The sequence below is a fragment of the Chlamydotis macqueenii genome, chromosome 15 (genome assembly GCF_036417535.1).
Source record: "Chlamydotis macqueenii isolate bChlMac1 chromosome 15, bChlMac1.mat, whole genome shotgun sequence".
Taxonomy (NCBI): Eukaryota; Metazoa; Chordata; class Aves; order Otidiformes; family Otididae; genus Chlamydotis; species Chlamydotis macqueenii.
The window spans coordinates 8,162,135-8,180,550 of NC_141570.1; the positions used below are offsets into that span (position 1 = coordinate 8,162,135).

Consider the following 18,416-nt stretch of genomic DNA (forward strand, 5'->3'; position numbering starts at 1 on the left):
TGGGTCTAAAATTGTTAATTTAAAACATATTCAAAGTATATCCTGTGTTTTAACATATTTTTTTTTACAATGCAAAACAATTGATCCCAAAAGAATAGGAAGGAGGAGCACTGAAAAGAACATACATAGAAAGATATTGCTTGTCTTGTGACAGGATCATAAAAGCCATTTGTGCTAATGTGTTATCTGTTATAGCCTTCATGTTTGTCTTTGTATGCTACTCTGTAGTAATATTGTACATTTTGTTGTACCTCTTTTTTATGTTAAAAACTCTAATAATCTGTCTGGTTTACACTGGATAAAAAAGAACCAGTGGAGGAATAGGTAGGTGGTGGGAAAATCAGCAGCCGTTTTACATGTCGCTTGAATCTTCGCATGTTCTGAGTCTCCCCAGGACCATGACATAAATTAGACAGTCTTCATGCCTGCTTTATTTCTGTGCAGTATCTCAAAGGCCCCCAAAGCTGTTGTACCAGCCAAGAACAGCAGGAGCACTGCGATACTGCCCACACTTGTCTTCCACAGATCCCGGCTGCTGGGTGGAGAACAGTTGCCAGGTCACTGGCAGCAGCAGAGGCTTGGCTTTAAGGGTATTTAACTTAAATGACAAGTCATTTCAGCTTCCATCTGTATGAGGGAACATGGACATACAAGTGTTGCAAAAATAGCCTTTCAGTTCACAGCGATATGTTTTCCTCACGGATGTGAAATACATGAGAATTATCTTTGCTCAGCGAAAGAAAAATGGAACAGAGTAAATATAATTAAATACTCTGTCCACCGGTGAGGTGGCGTTGTGTGGTCTCAAAATAATTTAGAAATGTTCCGGAATTAATAGAAGATCCAATCACTGGAAAACCCATGGTGGTGCACTGTATCGACTTCAGTGAACTTGTCATCACCTTGCAGCAGCAGCATGTGCACAGGCGCTTTCCCCATAGTTTATTTGAGGAATGGATGGCAATGCGAAGGGAATAGCGGTCGTGTGCATCAGTCCAAACAGAAGCTTCTCTGCCAAGTAAAATTATGGCAAGAACTAACTGTAGACTCCTGGGACCATTGGACCTGCTCTGCTTGACTTTTACTTCATTAGTGGCTGAAAATAACCAGTTTGCTCGGGGAAAAGAGAAGCTGTGTAGCCTGGAAGTCCCTGGGCTGTCCCATCTTATGAAGACTGACTGCGCACAGATCTGGTCTAAAACTTGCCAGCAGAGTTAATTAATGTCATAGCACATCAGGAGGAGGGAGGGTGGTGTGAGGATCCATCAGTGAAGGGAAATGTCCTGGCTCTGCACTGTGCTGGCACGCTGAGTGAGGAACTGTCCCATGGTGGGTGGCTGTGTGACAAAAATGGGCATCGACCCACAGCAGCACATCAGGAACGCACTGGGTCGTTTCCAGTAACATAAGTTACATCTGCTCAGTACGTCTCTAGAGCAAACATGATTTCGCATTAACACGCTTAATGAGATGTGAAGAGTTAAGACTGGCGCATGATGTCCTGATAGCGGATGGGTGCTAGGATTTTTCGGCCATGTCAGGAGTGAAAGATGGGATTCAAAATGGTGTCAGAAGACAGAGAGGGGGTCTTTTTGTTTGAGGGGGGTTTGTAATGACATGACAGCGTGGTGCCAGGTCGATGTCACCAGTGAGGCGGTGGACAGGGCTGGTGCGAGATGATGCCTTGACCCATGCCCATGACCAGACGCTTGCGGAGACGGCAGCGCGGCCTCCCCGCCGGACAAGCTGCTCCCCTGCGGCCTGGTATTGCCGCCAGCCCTGCTCGCAGCACGAGGCTTGCTTGGCTCAGCAGTGCCAGCGCACGACATCACACTTCAGTAAGGCTCTGACTGATTAAAGAAGAAGAAAAACGGGATCCCGCCGGGGGCCTCCCGCGTCCCGAGCCGGAGGGACGCAGCCCCGTTCCCTGACTGGGTCAGTAGCACAAGCATGGCAGCCACTCCGGTTCGGCGGTAAACGGGGCCGAGCGCAGCCGAGCGCGCCCGAAGCCCTCCCGGCTTGACGGAAATACCCGAGCACTGCCGAAGCGGCCCGAAGCCCGCTCGGCGCCGCGCGCCGCCTGGCCGAGGAGGCCCGAAGCGGCAGCGCCGCAGCGGCTCCCCCGTGAGGGCGGGGTGTCGCCGAGCGGGCCCGAAGGCGGGGCCGCGGGGGCCGAGCGCAGCCCGGCCGGATGTCAGTGGAGCGGCCGCTTCCTGTTTCCTCGCAGTCCTCCCTCTCCCCGCCTTGGGTGGTGGCCGCTGCCTCGTCCCCGCTCCCAGGCACAGGGCGGAGGCGGCCGCGACCCGGTGCGGAGACCGCCGCCGGCTCCCTTCTCGCGCGGCCCTCCCCGCCCCGCTCAGCAGCAGGCCCCGCCGCCGCGGCGCAGCCCCGATGCAGGCCATCAAGTGTGTGGTGGTGGGCGACGGGTGAGTCTGAGGGGACCCCTCGGTCGGGCCCTCGCCGGGAGGAGACCTGCCGGCCCCTGGGGCGGAAGGGAAGGGTGTGGGGCGGGGAGCGGCGCGGGCCGCCCGGGCCCAGCCGCAAGTTGCGGGCGCTCCCGCCGCGGGGCCCGGGCGCGGCCCTGCCGCCCCTGAGGGGTGCGGGGACTCGCCGGGACCGGGGGTGTCCGCGCCGAGGGGGTGGGCGGGGGTGGCGGCCGCGGCTTCCTGCTGGTGGCGGGGGAGGGGAGGGAAGCGTGGGGCAAGGCGAGGGCTGTTGCGAGCAAATGGTGGCCGCCTGGGGAGCGGGAGAGCCGGGTTCCTGCGGGGGTGTTTGCCAGCGGTGGGTGTCTGCGGAGCGGGCTTCCTCCCCGAGCCCTGGGTTGCCGCTGGGGAAGGTGCTCCGGGGGTAGGTGCTGCAGCGGTGGCTGAGGAATTCGTATTCGTGCTGACAGAAGTGGCTTTCGCCCGCCGTGGCACTGGAGGGTGTGTGCTTCGGGCTTGGTCTGGCGGGGCTGGGCCGCTTCTCCCTGCTCCCTGTGGAGCTGTCTCTTGTTTCTGGTGTTTCACTAGACACGCCGAAGTAATCAAAGGGTATTATAAAAAAAAAAAAAAGGATCATGCTTTGAATGGTGTGAGAAACTTGATTTGAAATATCTTCTGCGACGGTAACAAACTTATTACTGTTATAGGTCAATTTTTGACATCTGATTCTTGCAGTAAAACTAAGTAAAATGTGCTAAACTCTGAGCACGTCATAAATGCTTGTTGAGCAGAAACTGTTTTTATGCATGCATACATCTAGTCTTGTAAGGTTCCTGACTAAAGGAGACTGATAAAGCACTTGAAGTACAAATAATTAGCAGTTTACTTGGCTGTAAGGAACTGTTACACCTACAGCATTCTAATATGGTGTTACTTCTAAGTGAAACAACTTAAGGGTGCTTTTTAGAACTGAGTTAACCCTTAAGTTTAGCTGTTGGATTTCAAAGCGAGGTGTGCTGGAATTGTGGTGGGGAAAGAATTTGTGCATTTGCTACTTTTGAATATTCTGCATGATGCTATTCCCATCAACTCAGAGGCATTCTTTCTCTTACTGGATGTCAGAGCTCAGGGGAACATCACAAGCCAGCTGTAGAACAAGACTTGTCTTATGCAGTTTGAGAGGTTTTTTTTTTTTCCCTTAGGAGAAACAAAAATCCCAGTGTAGACTGAGCATAATTGGTATCACAGGAAACTTCTGAAGATGACAGAGGAGTGAAGTGTAGTTAAATGGTCTTACCACTGTCTGTAATTTCACGTGGTGGCTTAATCTTCAAGTTATTTGTGTATGCATTTTTTTGTTGTTGTTGTTGTTTTGATTTCTAAGATGTAGAATCCCTAAAATGGCAACTAGGTATGGTTTAAACATAAACTTACTCTGTGTAACAAATTTGTTTTGACTTGCTGTGTAAGATTTTGAGCAATATGAATGTGAAAGTGGTATCTTAAATTACTATGAAAACTTTTCATAGTAAAGTCTTTGATGCTAGGTAGGATAACTATGGACTGTTCTTTTGGTTATATTGATTTTTTTAAATGGACAAATTTACTTTTCTGTTACATTAGTTGTTTTTTTTTAATTCAGCTGAACTGTGTTCTCTGTGACAATGCTGTAAAGAAATGCAATGCATCAAGTTTGGGGAGAAAAGTTTAGTCTACTTTCTCTGCTAGATTTGAGATCTCGGCACAGACGAACTGTGTCATCTTCAGTAATTCATGCAACAAAACACTGCTTTTCATCGCTTGCTTTGTAAACCGTCCCGGTTCTGAACATATTTATTGCTCTTTGTCTTGGAAATGAAAGTGGTGTAATTTTACCTGAGTTTTGTACAAATGTGTGAACAAAATGCAGTAGATTAGTTTGTTTTCCTTCCTCCTTAGAAGCAAACCTCTCTTAAGGTTCTGTTCAGCTGCTGTTGCTAATTTTTTAGTAGCTTTGTATGATTCTCCATTCAGTGTTTTTAAAAAATAAATAATTTAACTACTTGTATTTCTCTGTGCTGCTGCTTCAGAAGTTCAAGTGTTGCAGGTATTCTAGGAAATGTGTAATGTTTGTCTTAGATAAGTGTAAAGCTTTAGTGTTTCTGTAAAACAATGCAAGTTAAAGATTTACTTCTATAATATAAAACTTAAGTATTGTTTTATGTACGCTCCGCAAAGACCTGCTAGGAACAAAATAAACAAAGCTGTAGAAGTACGTGTGAGATTATTTCATTTGTTAATGAGTAGGCTGTTTCTCGAAGGTAACTCATGTTTGGTTTTGGAGATTTGACTAGTATGTGTTTAGCCAACTAATTTGACTAGAAAAACATGGTATGTCTGCTAGTTGTGCTATCATATTTTGTCCTTTTTTTTTTTTTTCTTCACAATGAGGATTGTTTGGGGAATAATAAATGCCAACTGTTGCTTTGACTTCTTGATGATACAGAGCAGTAGGAATGTGCAGGACAGATGAAGAGCACTCCACTGGAGTTGCTTTTGATTGACACTTGAGAAAAAGCATGGGTGTAAGTTATTTTTAGCAGCTTTTGTTTTCACTCTAAAAAGGCAGCTGTTAAGTGGTATGAAATCTCCAGGGATGTTGTGTAGTGTTAGGGGAAGTTCTGCATTTTGGAGAAGGGATTACTAGATGCCCCAGAAATGGTCAAACTTTGTGCTCTTTTGTAGGCATTTTTTAAATTGTAGAAACACTGTAAGAACAAGAGCAGTGAATTAAGAGTCCCTGTTTGGAATTCTGCTTAATTTGATTCCTTGTCTTCCAAAGCCGTGCTCTATTTGATTTCATAGCTTGTCAAGAAGAGGGGACATGGGTAATTGGCTTCTTAGCGAGTGTAGTACGGTGTTTGTGTCCGATGCTGAACACCTCGGGTCTCTCTGTAGAGAGTGCAGTGACTTGAAATCTAGTAACTTGTGTTACTGAACCCTTACAGTTTAGGAAAGGTAGTAGTATGGTAGGTACTGAACAGCGTATTTGGGAGAGGGTGTCATAGTGAGTAAACTAGCTTATCTGGCAGAGCTGTATGTAACTAAACCTGCAAAAATACTGAACTTTTGGTCTGAGGATGGTGCTAGAGATAATTCAGCCACTGTTTAATGTTTGAGTGAAGACCTGGGCTGTGCATTGTGTCTGCTAGGAAGGTTGTTCATATGGACTAGAGAAAGAAAGAAAAGACAAAATCAAAGCTTTTTATGAAGGCTGCCACCTGTTTGTAGTTATCAGCATTGCCAGAATTAAACCAGCAAGTATTTCAGCTGGTCTCCATTACCGTGGCTGCAAATCAGAACTACGTTCTCACAATTAGCTGTTAGTTGTGGGGAAGCAGGAGACTCTCAACCATCTGTGCAGCTCTGGTGCCTTCAGAGTGGAAGAACTGCTGGTGCAGATCCTCTAACGGCATTTTCAGTGTGTGTCACGTAACATGGCTCCAAGCAGCTCTAACACAGTGGGGAAACTTCAGAAAGCTTGTTTGTGTAAATAAGGCCAGGAAAGAGATGACTTGTTTTGCTTTCAGGAATTAATACATACGTGGTTATATAAATACATTGATTCCTGGATGGTACCTGTAAGCAAGAAGGAACTCAGTGCTGTCTTCTGTCTTTCACGTGTTAAGTGGTTAAAATGCTGGATTTCTGTAGGCAGTATTCTTAATTACAGTCAAATGTTACATTTGTTTCATTTATGTAATAGTGGGCGGACAGAGTTATGATTAAGTAGTTGCTAGAAATCTTGTTATGACTAATCTTGGTTTGGTGTTATTTTAGTTTCTTGATCTCAGCCTTTATGTACAAGGATTTATATTTTGCCAAACAGTTGGAATTCTCTTTAGGAGAGTTGCTTAATACAGAAGTTGGAAGTCTAAAAAAGTTGATAAAGTCCTTAGAAGATGTACTTTATAAATAAAGGTAGACATTACTGTTTCTTTTTAAGTCTGGTAAGCATAATGATCTGATTCGTAGGGCAGTGAGCCAAAAGGCAAGGAAAGCAGGAAACATAGATGAAGCAAGTCTGAAGCAGGGTTGTTGAACGTGTTTTTTCTTGTTTAAATGACTCTGGCTGGTTGGTGCTGCAGAAACACTACAGGCACTTCTAAGCTTGGAATGAAATCCCTCACCACCTCCTTCCTGTGCTGTTTTGATTAGTCAGAGCAGACTCACCAGTTTCAGTGCAAGGTGAGCAGAGGAGCCTGGGTGCAGAGAAAAGTTCTTGATCCACTGCTGAAAATGTTGAGTTCAACATTAATTTGTTATAAGCTTAAATTACCTGTCATGAACTTCCTGGAAAACGAAGCATCAGACCAAACAGGCTCTAGAAGCAGGAGAACACCTAGGCTCTGCATCTCAAGAAGTTTCCCAAAGAAACTGGCTTTTACTTCTCCCAGTATTTTGAAGGTTTTCACGTTTGTCCTTCATAAGCTGGACCAGTGTAGCCTGCTTTATAGTGTTGTGAGTGCAATTCAGGAATATATTCAAACTGATCTAACTGATAGCTCAGGGAGCTAAAATAGCAAGTTGTCTTTATGGGAGAGGCCGAGTGAGTAGCTTTCCTTTGCTCTGTGTTCTGGCTTGTTACAGAGTCGAAGAGTGTTGGTGCAAGAGATAAGATGGCATCTCCTCTTCTGACAGCTGTTAGATTAGCTAGCTGCTTTGTCATACTGCTCCCCTATTCTTTCCCACAGAAGTTTTTGAAGGGAAAACCCCTCTTCTACTTTTGAGTATAAATATTATCTCAAGCCTGTTACTACAGAAAAATGTTCAGGGATTGTACTTATCAAGAACCGAATTAAATGCTCTATTTTTGTTGCTGTTCTAGCTTGGTAAAAGAGTGCATACTGAAAGGAAAAAAAATCTCAAGGAGCTGTTGTCTTGTTTCTTTAGAAGCAGGTGTGGAAAACCACATGGTATGGTCAGAGAGCACTGCAGCAGATGGGATGTTATGCTAGATGTCAGCTCAGAAACATAAAATTACAATTAAAAAATGGGCATGTAGGATAAATCCTAGATAATTTTGCACACTTATCTATGAAAGGTAGATAAGTGTGCAACTCTTTCATAGCTCAGGCTCTTAAGGTAATATTATGAGATGCTGCTATCAAATAATTTCTTGGGCTGATGCGGTATGGAACTGCTTAAAGTTCAATGGAGAGAGTTGTTACAGATTCAGCTACAACATATGTGGTAACTCATGGTTGTGACAAAGCTCAAATTTACTTAACCCACCTTAAATTGTGAGTTACTAGTTAAGGCTGCTTGGTTAATACTGAATGTTAACTAATTTTAAATAATGTTCTGAAGACAGTCTTTGGTAAGTGCAGAGACAGTCAGTCCACATGCTTCCAAACCAAGAGAAGAAATACCGTGATGTAAGTGGAAGATGCGTAGTAAAATTCAGATATGAATGCCTCAGAATATTTGCAGCTGGAGAGCTAGTAAGCCCTTGACTAAAGCTTGTTTCTGGGAGTTATTTTTTTTTTCTTCTGCAGAAGCTAAAGGATAATGGGATGTTTTTACCAATAGCATTTGGTTGTTGAGTGTTGGTTTTTTGGCTGTTTTTTTGTTGGTTTTTTTTTTCAATATTAACTGTAGTTCGAGACTAAAACTTTAGTGAGTTCCTTCAGCTTGTGAAAGATTGTGAGCTGGTGAGACTCATGAGTCAAACCTAATACTAATGGCAACATTATATGTGTAAGTACAGTAAGGTTGCAGAGTTGCTGCTCACTTGCTTTGAGTGAATTGTACTGATTAAACATCTGCAAGACAACACAGTTTTCCTTGCCATGGCAGTCTGCGTGTTTGAGAAGAGTGATTGGGAAGACTGTGAGGCTGTCTGGGCATTATCTCTTTTGAGAAACTAGTTGCACACTCACCTCTGGAATTTCTCACACTGTTAAAGGATTATGTGCTTCAAGTGAAGCCAGCAAGTCTGCAATGTCAGAAACACTCTTTGCAGAGTCCATTTTTAAAAAGAAATATGGTCCAATTTAAATTTTTTTTTAAATTTTAAATTTTCCAACCCTTTAATCGAAACTGTAACAGAAATTCAATGGTGGTATTAATCTAATGTTTGACTCTAGACAAGATGTGGTGGGGAGGGTGGAGAGGGAAGGAGCTGGCTGCCAGAGTTTTGAAAGAAGCCTGCGACAGAACCTTGTCCTGCCCCCATTTGAGGCTGTTCAGAACTAAATTGGTGGGGAAAGGTTCGGTGTTCCAGGTTCTCCAGTACTAATCTATAAATCAGTTTATTAAATGTTTGAAAAATGCATGCAGGGAGTAATTTTGCAATAGCAGTAAATATTGTGAGGATTATGATTTGTATTTGTTCCTCAAATACTCAAAAGTAATTATGTGTTGAGAAACAGTACTTTTCAAGCTCTTTCAAACTTTACTTATCTGAAAGTATACCCTTGGAAAAGATAAGTTTTGGAATTGCGTAAAGCATATCTGGAAACACTCTTCGGGTTTTTTTTTTAATTTCATGGAGTTGGTGTAAGGCAGTCTTGATGAGTATTCAGTCAGGTGACTAGCGGATGTTAGTAGTTATTAATACTTGTGGGTTTTTGTCTAAAGATTAACGAAATTTGGAATTTACCACTTCACAAAATTGATGTTAGGTGTGTTTTCATTGCCAGTAATCTTAGGGCTACAGTCTATTAGCTGTTTTCCTGCACAGCAGTGACTACTGACAATCAATTGTTCCTCAGATAGCTGGATGTAATTGGTCTTCCTGCCTAAAAGGAACATTATGTCTCACGATTCAAGATGAACGTGTTTAACATGTGAACTTTCTCTTTTTACAGTGCTGTAGGTAAAACATGCCTACTCATCAGTTACACAACCAATGCGTTTCCTGGAGAATATATACCCACTGTGTAAGTACTTATAAAATCGTGATCATTCAGTTATGTCAACCTCTCTGTGCTTACTGCCATTCCAAATGCCTTATTTGAACTGGCTGCAAGCACCTCTCTGTTTCCTCTTAAACGTGTAACTGGGTATGTGTCTACGTGTGCGTAAGGAGAATCACTTTGGGCTTTTACTGCTCGGCAGAGTTGTACTAGTGCTTCTTCATGCTCCATTGGCTTTGCCTCTCTCTGCCCTTAGGCCTAGCTTCTGAGGACTCACAGTTACTAACATTTTGTCAGATGCTGTTCTCTTTTGAAATAATGTGTTATTTCTATGTTTAATGTAATTCGTAATAAGCAGTCCCAAGGCTGAACAGCTTGTAAAGCACCACATTGTAGTCAGAAATAGTTGGTTTATGTGACTATTGAGATTTTTTTTTTTCATTTGTTCCTTCCACTTTTTGTGCTACTGCTAATCCTGTGCTAAGCCAGCCACAGCTCTGTAGCTCCTCAAGTGAGACTGTGGGGACTCATTTATTTTGGTGCTTCCCATTTGCTTGCGTGTAAGGATTTGTCAGTATCAGTATTACTGTAGTTCTCTTTTTGAGGTCCTCTTAGGGTGAGGTGTTTTATACACAAGCAGCTTCTTTGCCCTTTTTGGATGTCTATATTTATCTGGCTGTCTTGTCTCTGTAAGTATTGATGAGGTTTTCAGATAACAAAATGCATTCTAATAAGATATACAGATGATTCAGTTACTCTTCCAAGGCCTTGCTGTCTTAATTACTCTTCCTTTTTTTGGTCTTAAGTTCAGGTGTTTGCATTACAGTATACTTGTGTTCCTAGTGAACTTAGTTTAGCCTTAACAAGTCAATAAAACCTTTGCACCTTCAGCAGTGGTAAGATAAAAATTATGCCTCTATTGGCCCCTGGTTATTAACTTTGATATTTTCTTGGAGGGGGTTTTTGATTAGCAGGAGTAATAAGTTTTGTTTCTTAGCTACTGTTGTCATTAAGGATTCCTTGGTTGTTGCTCATGTATCTTCTAAATATTATGAGAAATATAACTTGCTGAATGTCCCACTAAGACTGGAAAGTGCTCGCTAAGTGCATCACCTGCTTTCCTGTACTCACGGAGATTAACACTTCCTTTGGAAGAACAATGAAAAAAGATTACTTCTGTTTAGACTGGACCAGGTGTGTTGTGCATATTTTTTCCTGCCATTACCCAATACCAGGCTCAGTATTTAAAGAACAACTGGGGAACAGAAGGATGCAATAAAAATGTTTCCTTTTGTAGTGTTCCCCATTAGGACTCTGTAGGAAAAAGTCCTTGGGTGTTCTCTTTTACTGCAAGCTAATGCAGATAACTCTTGCTTTATTTTTTAGTTTCGACAACTACTCTGCTAATGTAATGGTTGATGGAAAACCGGTCAATCTGGGTTTGTGGGATACAGCTGGTCAAGAGGACTATGACAGACTACGTCCGCTCTCGTATCCGCAAACAGTAAGAACTACAATGTGAAACTAGAAAGAATTTGTACAGCTTTGTCTAACAAAGTTTTTTTTTTATAAAGGTTTTTTCTTTCTGAACATACAGCCAACATTGTCATATCTGGAGTTGTATTTATTAGTAACAGTGACTTGTTGCAAGCTACCTTCCTTCGTCCTAGGTGCTGTAGCTGTAATGCTGTAAGCTTTGTGTGTACAGTTGTACAAATGTTAACATTTGCATGCTTGTGTATTGCATGCACTGATACATGTTGACTCTTGTGTAGTTGCAGCCTGAGAATCAGCTAGAATGCTTGATTTAAAACAAGGAAAAAAACAAACAAAATGCGTCCAAAAACAAACAAAAAAAAACCCCAAACCAAAACAAAAAAATCCCTTGCTGAATAGCCCCATCAACTAGTCCATTGATTTTAAGGTTAGCATGCCTGCCAAAAGCAGAGTTTGTTTTTGTTTTCAGGCACGATGTTTGGCTGCAACCTGACACTGTCACTGCTAAGCACTTGATATTGTTTAGTCTCTGTGAAGATGTTCTAAATGTGAAAGAGGCAGTAATGAATGAAGATATTATTGGCGTTGACAGAGGCTGGGTCAGAGCTTTTGAATATACTTTAGCCCATGGCTATTTTATTATTTACGGAGATGTGTGCTACAACATCAATACAAATGTGCTTCTGTCTTCCATGCTTGCAACTGGTTAAGTCCTGTCTGCATGCTGCATCTTTCCTTGTACACGGGAAATGCTGAAGTAATCTGCTCTTTGCTTTCCAGCGTGACTTCAGCTACAGTTAATCTTCAGAGACTGGTCTTCTAGTCTCTCTGCAGCAGTTACTTTTATCTGGTGGAGCTGTGTTATAAGTAAAGAAAGGTGGTAATTTACAGGGTTTTTTGGCATTGATTACTGTCGTCGTTAACTGTTCAATGCTAATAATGTAAAATGCAAAATTGTTCCAGTTATTCTACAGCGTAACTGCTCTCTTGAATAATGTCAATCTTATTTAATGAACTCTGGTGCTTTTTAGAGTAAACTGTCTTAATTCACAATTTCCTTTTAATTCACTGCTCACTAATTCTTACAGTTAGACTTTCCCATCAGTTAGGATACCCAAAATGGATATGAACTTGTCAGTTTCTAGTAGAAATGCCAGAGGTATCTGCCTCTTCTAGGAAGAGAAACAATGGAAAGCTGCTTTCACTAATATCTATATATTTATAGGACACTTAGGAGAATTTAAGCTTTGCTTACCTTCATAAAAATATTTTCAATAAAGTGTCTCAGTACGTTGAAAAAGGTATTTTGAAGGATCACTCAATAGTGTGAGAAAGGGACAATATTGTTTGTCCCTTATGACAAAGGGATGGAATGCACGTGTGTGTCTTCAGCCTGCTAAACTAACTGTGCCTTTCTGATAGACTGCAAAATAATTCCATGTCAACCTAAGCATGCTTTTGGGGAAAAATCTCTTCTGTACAAGCCTGTGTAACTGTTAAGTAAAGGTTTGAAGTACTTTCAGTTATTGGGATTGTTTTTTACAGGGTGGTAAGCCTTGAATGTCTTGCAAAGCAGTCTTCGGATTTTAAACTTGAGCAATATGTAAGATTCGTCATCACTTAAGGGACAAAAACCCCCACAAAACTAAGAAAAAAAAAAAAAGAGGAAGAGAACAGTAGTGCTGATAAAGCCTGACTCTTTTTAGGATCTGCATTCAGCCTCCACCTTCCTCCACCATGCTATTTAAAACTCCCCCCTCACATGTTCTCGTGGCTCTGTTTCTATATGTGTGCACCTGAACTAAGTTCTGGGCAAGGTGAAAGCAAGTGTTGCTGATTACTTGGTGAGCCACCCAGCAGTTCAACAGCTATTAACGTCACAGCAATGACTTTGCTGTTGTGGAGGCATTAATCTGTAGCTTTTTCCCTTATTCCTATCTTTTTTTCCTTCAAATATACAGGAATGTAATACCTTCTTCTGAATGTATTTCAAATCTACCAGTATTCCAGAATATTTGGGGGAAGGAAGAAGTTGGGACAGAAAAGGTGGTTAACCTTGCTTTCTCAAGAGACAAAACCAAAAAGAAAATTAAGTGAGGAGGATGCTTTTCATGAGAGATTTGCTCTTGCAAGTTTCCTCGGACAATGCAGACAGACATTTACAGGTTTATGGTCGAGTCTTGTGGTCTGGTCTGGATGCAGGAGCTGGTTGTCCTGAATTACAGGACAGTGTCTCTCTTAAGAAGAAAAGCCATGTTGTGAATATTTGTGAGCAGAAATCGCTGACTGAGAGAACGTTTTCCCTTAAATCCATTTTAGGAGTAACTTTATCTCCTACTGTTATTAGGTTGGAGGAACGAATGGTAAGAATATATCTTCCAGTCTGACAGATCAACCCATTGCCGTATGTAAAACTTTAAATAAACTTCAGCTCCAAGTTCTGTCATCTTGTCTTGCTTATGATAGTGATAAATTGGCCCCTATTTTTTTTAAACAACTACTTTTCTTGGAACTACTGAATCGCTAGATCTGAGAACTCTGTTACCAAATCTCTTTATATGAGTTGCTAAGGCAAAACTTTTTCTTGCAAATAAAGAGCTTTTCCTCCTATTTATTAAGATTAGTAGTGTGCAAGACACCTGAAATCTTCCCATAATTCCTCATGGTGACACTGACATTTTTTTTGATCTCTGGAGCTAGTAAAGGAGAGGGTCTGCATAATGTGCAGAACTTCAATCACCGCAAACCTGCAGAATTGGAAAACAGAAGTAGTGGCCATAGTATCACATTATTTGATGTTGTTTCTTTCTTCTTCTGGGACGCTGCTACGGAAACTTGTTGGGGTGATGCATGAACAACTGGGTTGCAAGTGCTTAGCAGTGCAGATGTCAGATGCTGACCTAACAAAATGCCTTGAAATGCAGCACAATCAACTAACACTCTGAAATGCCTGATTCTTTAACACATGTGATACCGGAGTAAGTGCGGATGCAGAGGTAGGTTGGGGAAAGTTGGGCTTGTTTGAGAAATGCTTAGAGAGTTCTGGGCCATACAGCAAGATTACAGTCGTCATCTGGTTAGACAGCAAAAATGCATTTTGTGGTTATTCGGAACGCTTGTAGACTGCACTGTCATGTAGGAAGCTCACGGGTTTCTGAAGTGCATACTGTATGGCAGTTAGTGTAAACATCAGCTGTAAAACATTTTTACCTGGTTTTATTTATAATCTCTCTTTTGCCTTCAGCTGAAAAGTGGGATGTGCAAGATCCCTGAAAACACCCCTTTTTCTCTCTACTTTCTCATAATTTATGGAGGCAAGGAGGGAACTAGTGTCATACTTAGAGGTTTTTAATACTCTTCTCAATCCTAGTTAGTTATGGAGAAATTCAGCAGTCTCCTTATACTGACATGCAGTAGAAGTGACAGTGCTACAATATTAGTCTGATTTGGGCATGGAAGTAATAATTGTGGGAATGGGCACTGTATGTTTATTCCAGACTGTGTACTTCACCTTTGCAATTTAAGACTACTTGAGAGTAGTATATTAATAGGATATTGATATTTTTTAAAACGAGCCAAATGTAACACTTTGCAGCATTCTATGCTGATGAGTTCAAGGCTTAATCACTTAGATCTGCAAAGAGGATCCAGCCCCAGTTTAGAAGCCAGTCTAATGACTCCTCACTGCTTCTGTGTTTGTCAAGGATCTGAAGTGTTTTGTTTTTTTTTTTTTCCTGAATGTTGGTGAGGGAGAAGAAATTACATTTAGGGAAAAATGCTTGCAGGATCTTAGTTGCTGGCTACTGCAATAGCTGGTTATAAACTTGATTATCTTTGTGTCTGCTTGGAGCTGCCTGCGAATGGATTTCCCACTGAGAAAGCCACCTCAGATTGTCATGTGCAGCTGTATCGTCAGCCTTGCCTTTTGCAAGTGCTGTATAGGTGCCACTGATAGAGATGCTGGTGCTACTGGCCTTTTCAGAGTGATGAGATTTTTCTAATGGTTGCTTTGCTGGGCTAACTTCTATCAACTTGTTTTGTAGGATGTCTTCTTAATTTGCTTTTCCCTTGTGAGTCCCGCTTCCTTTGAAAATGTCCGTGCTAAGGTAAGTACAAGCTGGTGTCATTTTATTTCTGAGGATTCAACAGTGTTCATTTTACAGCTGTGTCTGGAAAATATTAGGTGATTTTTTTTTTTTTGGCAGGTGATGTGAAATGTAGTTTGAAAATCCATTTGCATAAGTTCTAAGTCATGGAAGTTCAGGGCATGTGAAACACTCTCAAGTATGAATTGTTCCTTTACGCAGTGATAGGATAACAGCGGCTCAAGAGTTGTCAGCCAGCAAGGTGCTAAGATCAGGAACAGGAACTTTGCTTTTAATGCAAGTTAAAGAAAAATACTAAAAAACAAATGCATGTAAAATAAGGCTGATACCACTTGTTTCTTACATCGGCCAGCAGTCTAGCACGTGCTCTGTTGCTGTTGCAGTCTTTTCTGTCCTTGGACAACTCAGCTGTATGGCCTTGTGGAGATGTGAAATGAGAGGTGGTCTCCATGGGTGGGGGCAATGCAGATCAGGGTTTTTCTGGTGGCTGGAAAAAATACAGCCCTTAATAGGGTACACTCTAAAATTATATGGAAATACCTGTTGGCTTCATTAAAAAATGTTTTGCAATTGCATGCTCTGTTTTAATACCGCCTTAGTGGGGTCTTGTGTTCTCCCCTTACTCTCTGACTGACTCTTGAAGTGACGGACTGTGAGCTTTTCAGTTGTACCATTTGAGAGCCTTCATGGAAATCTGCCCCCACACACACCCTACGCTGTTTTTTGCAGTGGTATCCTGAGGTGCGGCACCATTGCCCCAACACCCCCATCATCCTCGTGGGTACCAAACTCGACCTCCGGGATGATAAGGACACTATTGAAAAACTGAAGGAGAAGAAGCTGACTCCTATCACCTACCCTCAGGGCCTTGCCATGGCAAAAGAGATCGGTATGACGGCAGCTGGGTTATTGCTGACTCGATCTAAATTTTGTTTGTGGAAGATGATGTATCTTAATTAACGTAAATGCCTGGCTTTCCTTGTGGCGTGAGCTGGAAGCAGTGCTGCTGTAATTGTGGAAAACTGCCTTGTAATCACCTTTTTGCTTTGCACAGGTGCAGTGAAATACCTAGAATGCTCAGCGCTTACGCAGCGAGGCCTCAAGACAGTGTTTGATGAAGCCATCCGAGCAGTTCTGTGCCCCCCTCCTGTAAAGAAGAGGAAGAGAAAATGTCTGCTGCTGTAAATGTTACCCTCCCCCATTCCACTCCAAACCCTGTGCTTTGCTCAGAACAATGGAGCATTCACACTCAATGCCAAGTTTTTCTGTTAAAAATTAGTTCTGTTCCATAAATTCTTGAACCAATCAACAATTTAATGATTTCATTTGTTTAAAGGATGAAGGTTACCTTGCATTCTTCTAAAAGCAAACTCCTGAAAAGACAAACCTATGTAAAGCCTTATTTTTAAAATCCTATTCTTGCTCAATTAAGTGTTGCCAAACTATCTGCTGAACTAAGTTGCATTGTTGTGCTCTGAACACTAAGCACTAAACTGTTTTTTACAGATTCTTCTTGAAGATGACTCTAATTTCTGTTAGGAAATGCAAAAACACTTTCTAGTTTTTCACAGTAAGTAACAGTACCGTGTAATTAGCGAAACACTGCACTCTAATGTGTTTTATTAGTACGTGTTTTGTCAATGCACAGTCACTGCATAGCGTTGTACAGCAACCCTTAATCTCTGGCAATGCTGACACCCTTGAGTCGCAGTGTAAAATGCTTTATTGTGGGTGAGGGCTTGGTTGCAATCTAGTTCTTGCTGCTGTGATTTAAAAAAAAAATCAGTAACTCTTCTTACTGAAGTGTATTGTAGTCCTTTTGAACAGCATTGTGTTGTGATGGATAAAGGAAATACGGGATTGGGTCAAATGATAGTGCCAGACAGTATTTTGTCACTGTACTTACACTACACTGCCAGGGTAGCTGAAACTGAATTGATTTTTAGTGCAGGTTAAAATCAACGATCACTTTCCCAGAGGTGCAGCGTGGAAGAGAGGTTGGTGTTCGTAGGTAAATTCCTCTGAATTTCAAGTAGGGCATTTATTTAGGTACAACTCTGAATCAGTCATTCCCACAACTGTTGTGTCACAAATGCTTTTCCTGTAGAATCTCTTCTTCCTGAGCAATATAACTTCTATTTTAAAACCTTTTTTTCTGATAGAAATTTGCCTTTTTTTTTTTTTTGTAGAGTAGAATGTTCAAGCATATCCTCTGTAATTTTCCTGTTATTTTTTGTCCCAGTAAGTTCTATGCTTTCTGAGGAGCTTTTAGTCTATTAACTAGGTGTAAAAATCATGTGAAGCAGCTTTACACACTTCAGTAATTTTTATATTTTAAGCCGCTATAAACGACAAACCTTCTCAAACATCACTGTTTGCCAGATGTCCCCACCACTGTAACGTTACTAATGCAGACAGGTGTTCTTTATGTCATTGCGTGTGCAGCGTAGATGGAGTAATGGTAACTTGGGTCTGTGAGGTTCTGTAAATTAGTGCTGATGTTCTGTACAGCCTCAATGGGCAGGAATACAAGGGTGACATACCCCTTCAACCACTAAAGCAAAATTTTTAAAAAAAGTTGCAGAATTGTGAGATTTTTACATTGATCTTTTGCTAATGCAATTAGCAGTATGTTTTGCATGTATGACTTAATAAATCCTTGAATCACAGGTGTGGTAATGTTTGAGTGTCTGAGCGTGTCCCCTCATTCCCGTACCACTGTCCGTAAGGGTGGTTCTGGTGCCAGCAGCAGTGAGGTGTACTCGCTTACCTGGCTTCTGGGGGGAGGGGGCTAAGGATGCTTTTGCAGTGATGCCCTGATGCAAAGAACCACAATTAAAAAGGGTACGTGATGTCATTTCTTCAGAGGCCTTGCTTTAGCACTTTAGCACTGTGCTGCTTACACAATGTTTTAAAGCTGCTGACAACTAGGGAAAAAAAAAAAATACCTGTTTCACTGTTGTATGCAAACAAACGTACTGATGTATTTTCCTCTAAAAGTGCTACTTCCTTCAGTGGTGTGTAAAAGGATGGCCCTGGTGCAGTACAGCTTGTGCTTAAATGTCACATCTGTTAGCCTTTAAAATCTACAGCCATGCTGAAGGCCCTGGCTGCAGGGTGATGACTCTCCAGCCTGCTGCCCCCTGTCAACGTCCTGCTCCACAGCATCTGCTGCACCACTGCCACCTCCTCAAGCAAGAAGCAGGTGCTAGGCCTTCGCTGCTGGTGCTGGCTTGGCTTGCTGCACATCTTTGAATAGCTGTAAACAACTAAGCATACCCGAACATAAGATGACGGTTTTTAGCGTGCATTTTATTTTGTCTCCATGTTAAGTATCACAGCAAGAACATCCACACAGTTATTCTCAGCCACATCATATTACTTATTTCTATCAATTTTTTTTAATAAGAAATGCTGTTGAGCCTTTAAAAAAAAAAAGTTAAAATAGTTGCACACTAGAAACAAGGAATCCACTTATTTTAGAATAAGTA

General features: G+C 41.9%; 1 protein-coding gene across 1 annotated transcript; it reads left to right on the forward strand.

Annotated features, from left to right (window-relative positions):
* The first annotated feature begins 2,186 nt into the window (after positions 1–2,186).
* RAC1 (Rac family small GTPase 1) lies at positions 2,187–17,594 on the forward strand. The gene is made up of 6 exons (XM_086760078.1): positions 2,187–2,426; positions 9,275–9,346; positions 10,709–10,826; positions 14,863–14,925; positions 15,655–15,814; positions 15,980–17,594. Exons 1-6 carry the CDS (start codon positions 2,392–2,394, stop codon positions 16,108–16,110), a joined length of 579 nt encoding a protein of 192 aa, XP_086616204.1. The 5' UTR covers positions 2,187–2,391; the 3' UTR covers positions 16,111–17,594.
* Positions 17,595–18,416: the final 822 nt, after the last annotated feature.

Bases quoted from the DNA above. Each gene is read 5' to 3' on its own strand.
- RAC1 (XM_086760078.1), top strand. From the start codon at position 2,392: ATGCAGGCCATCAAGTGTGTGGTGGTGGGCGACGG. The intron at 9,347-10,708 runs GTAAGTACTTAT...TTTATTTTTTAG, and splicing joins GGAGAATATATACCCACTGT to TTTCGACAACTACTCTGCTA. The intron at 14,926-15,654 runs GTAAGTACAAGC...TGTTTTTTGCAG, and splicing joins TTGAAAATGTCCGTGCTAAG to TGGTATCCTGAGGTGCGGCA.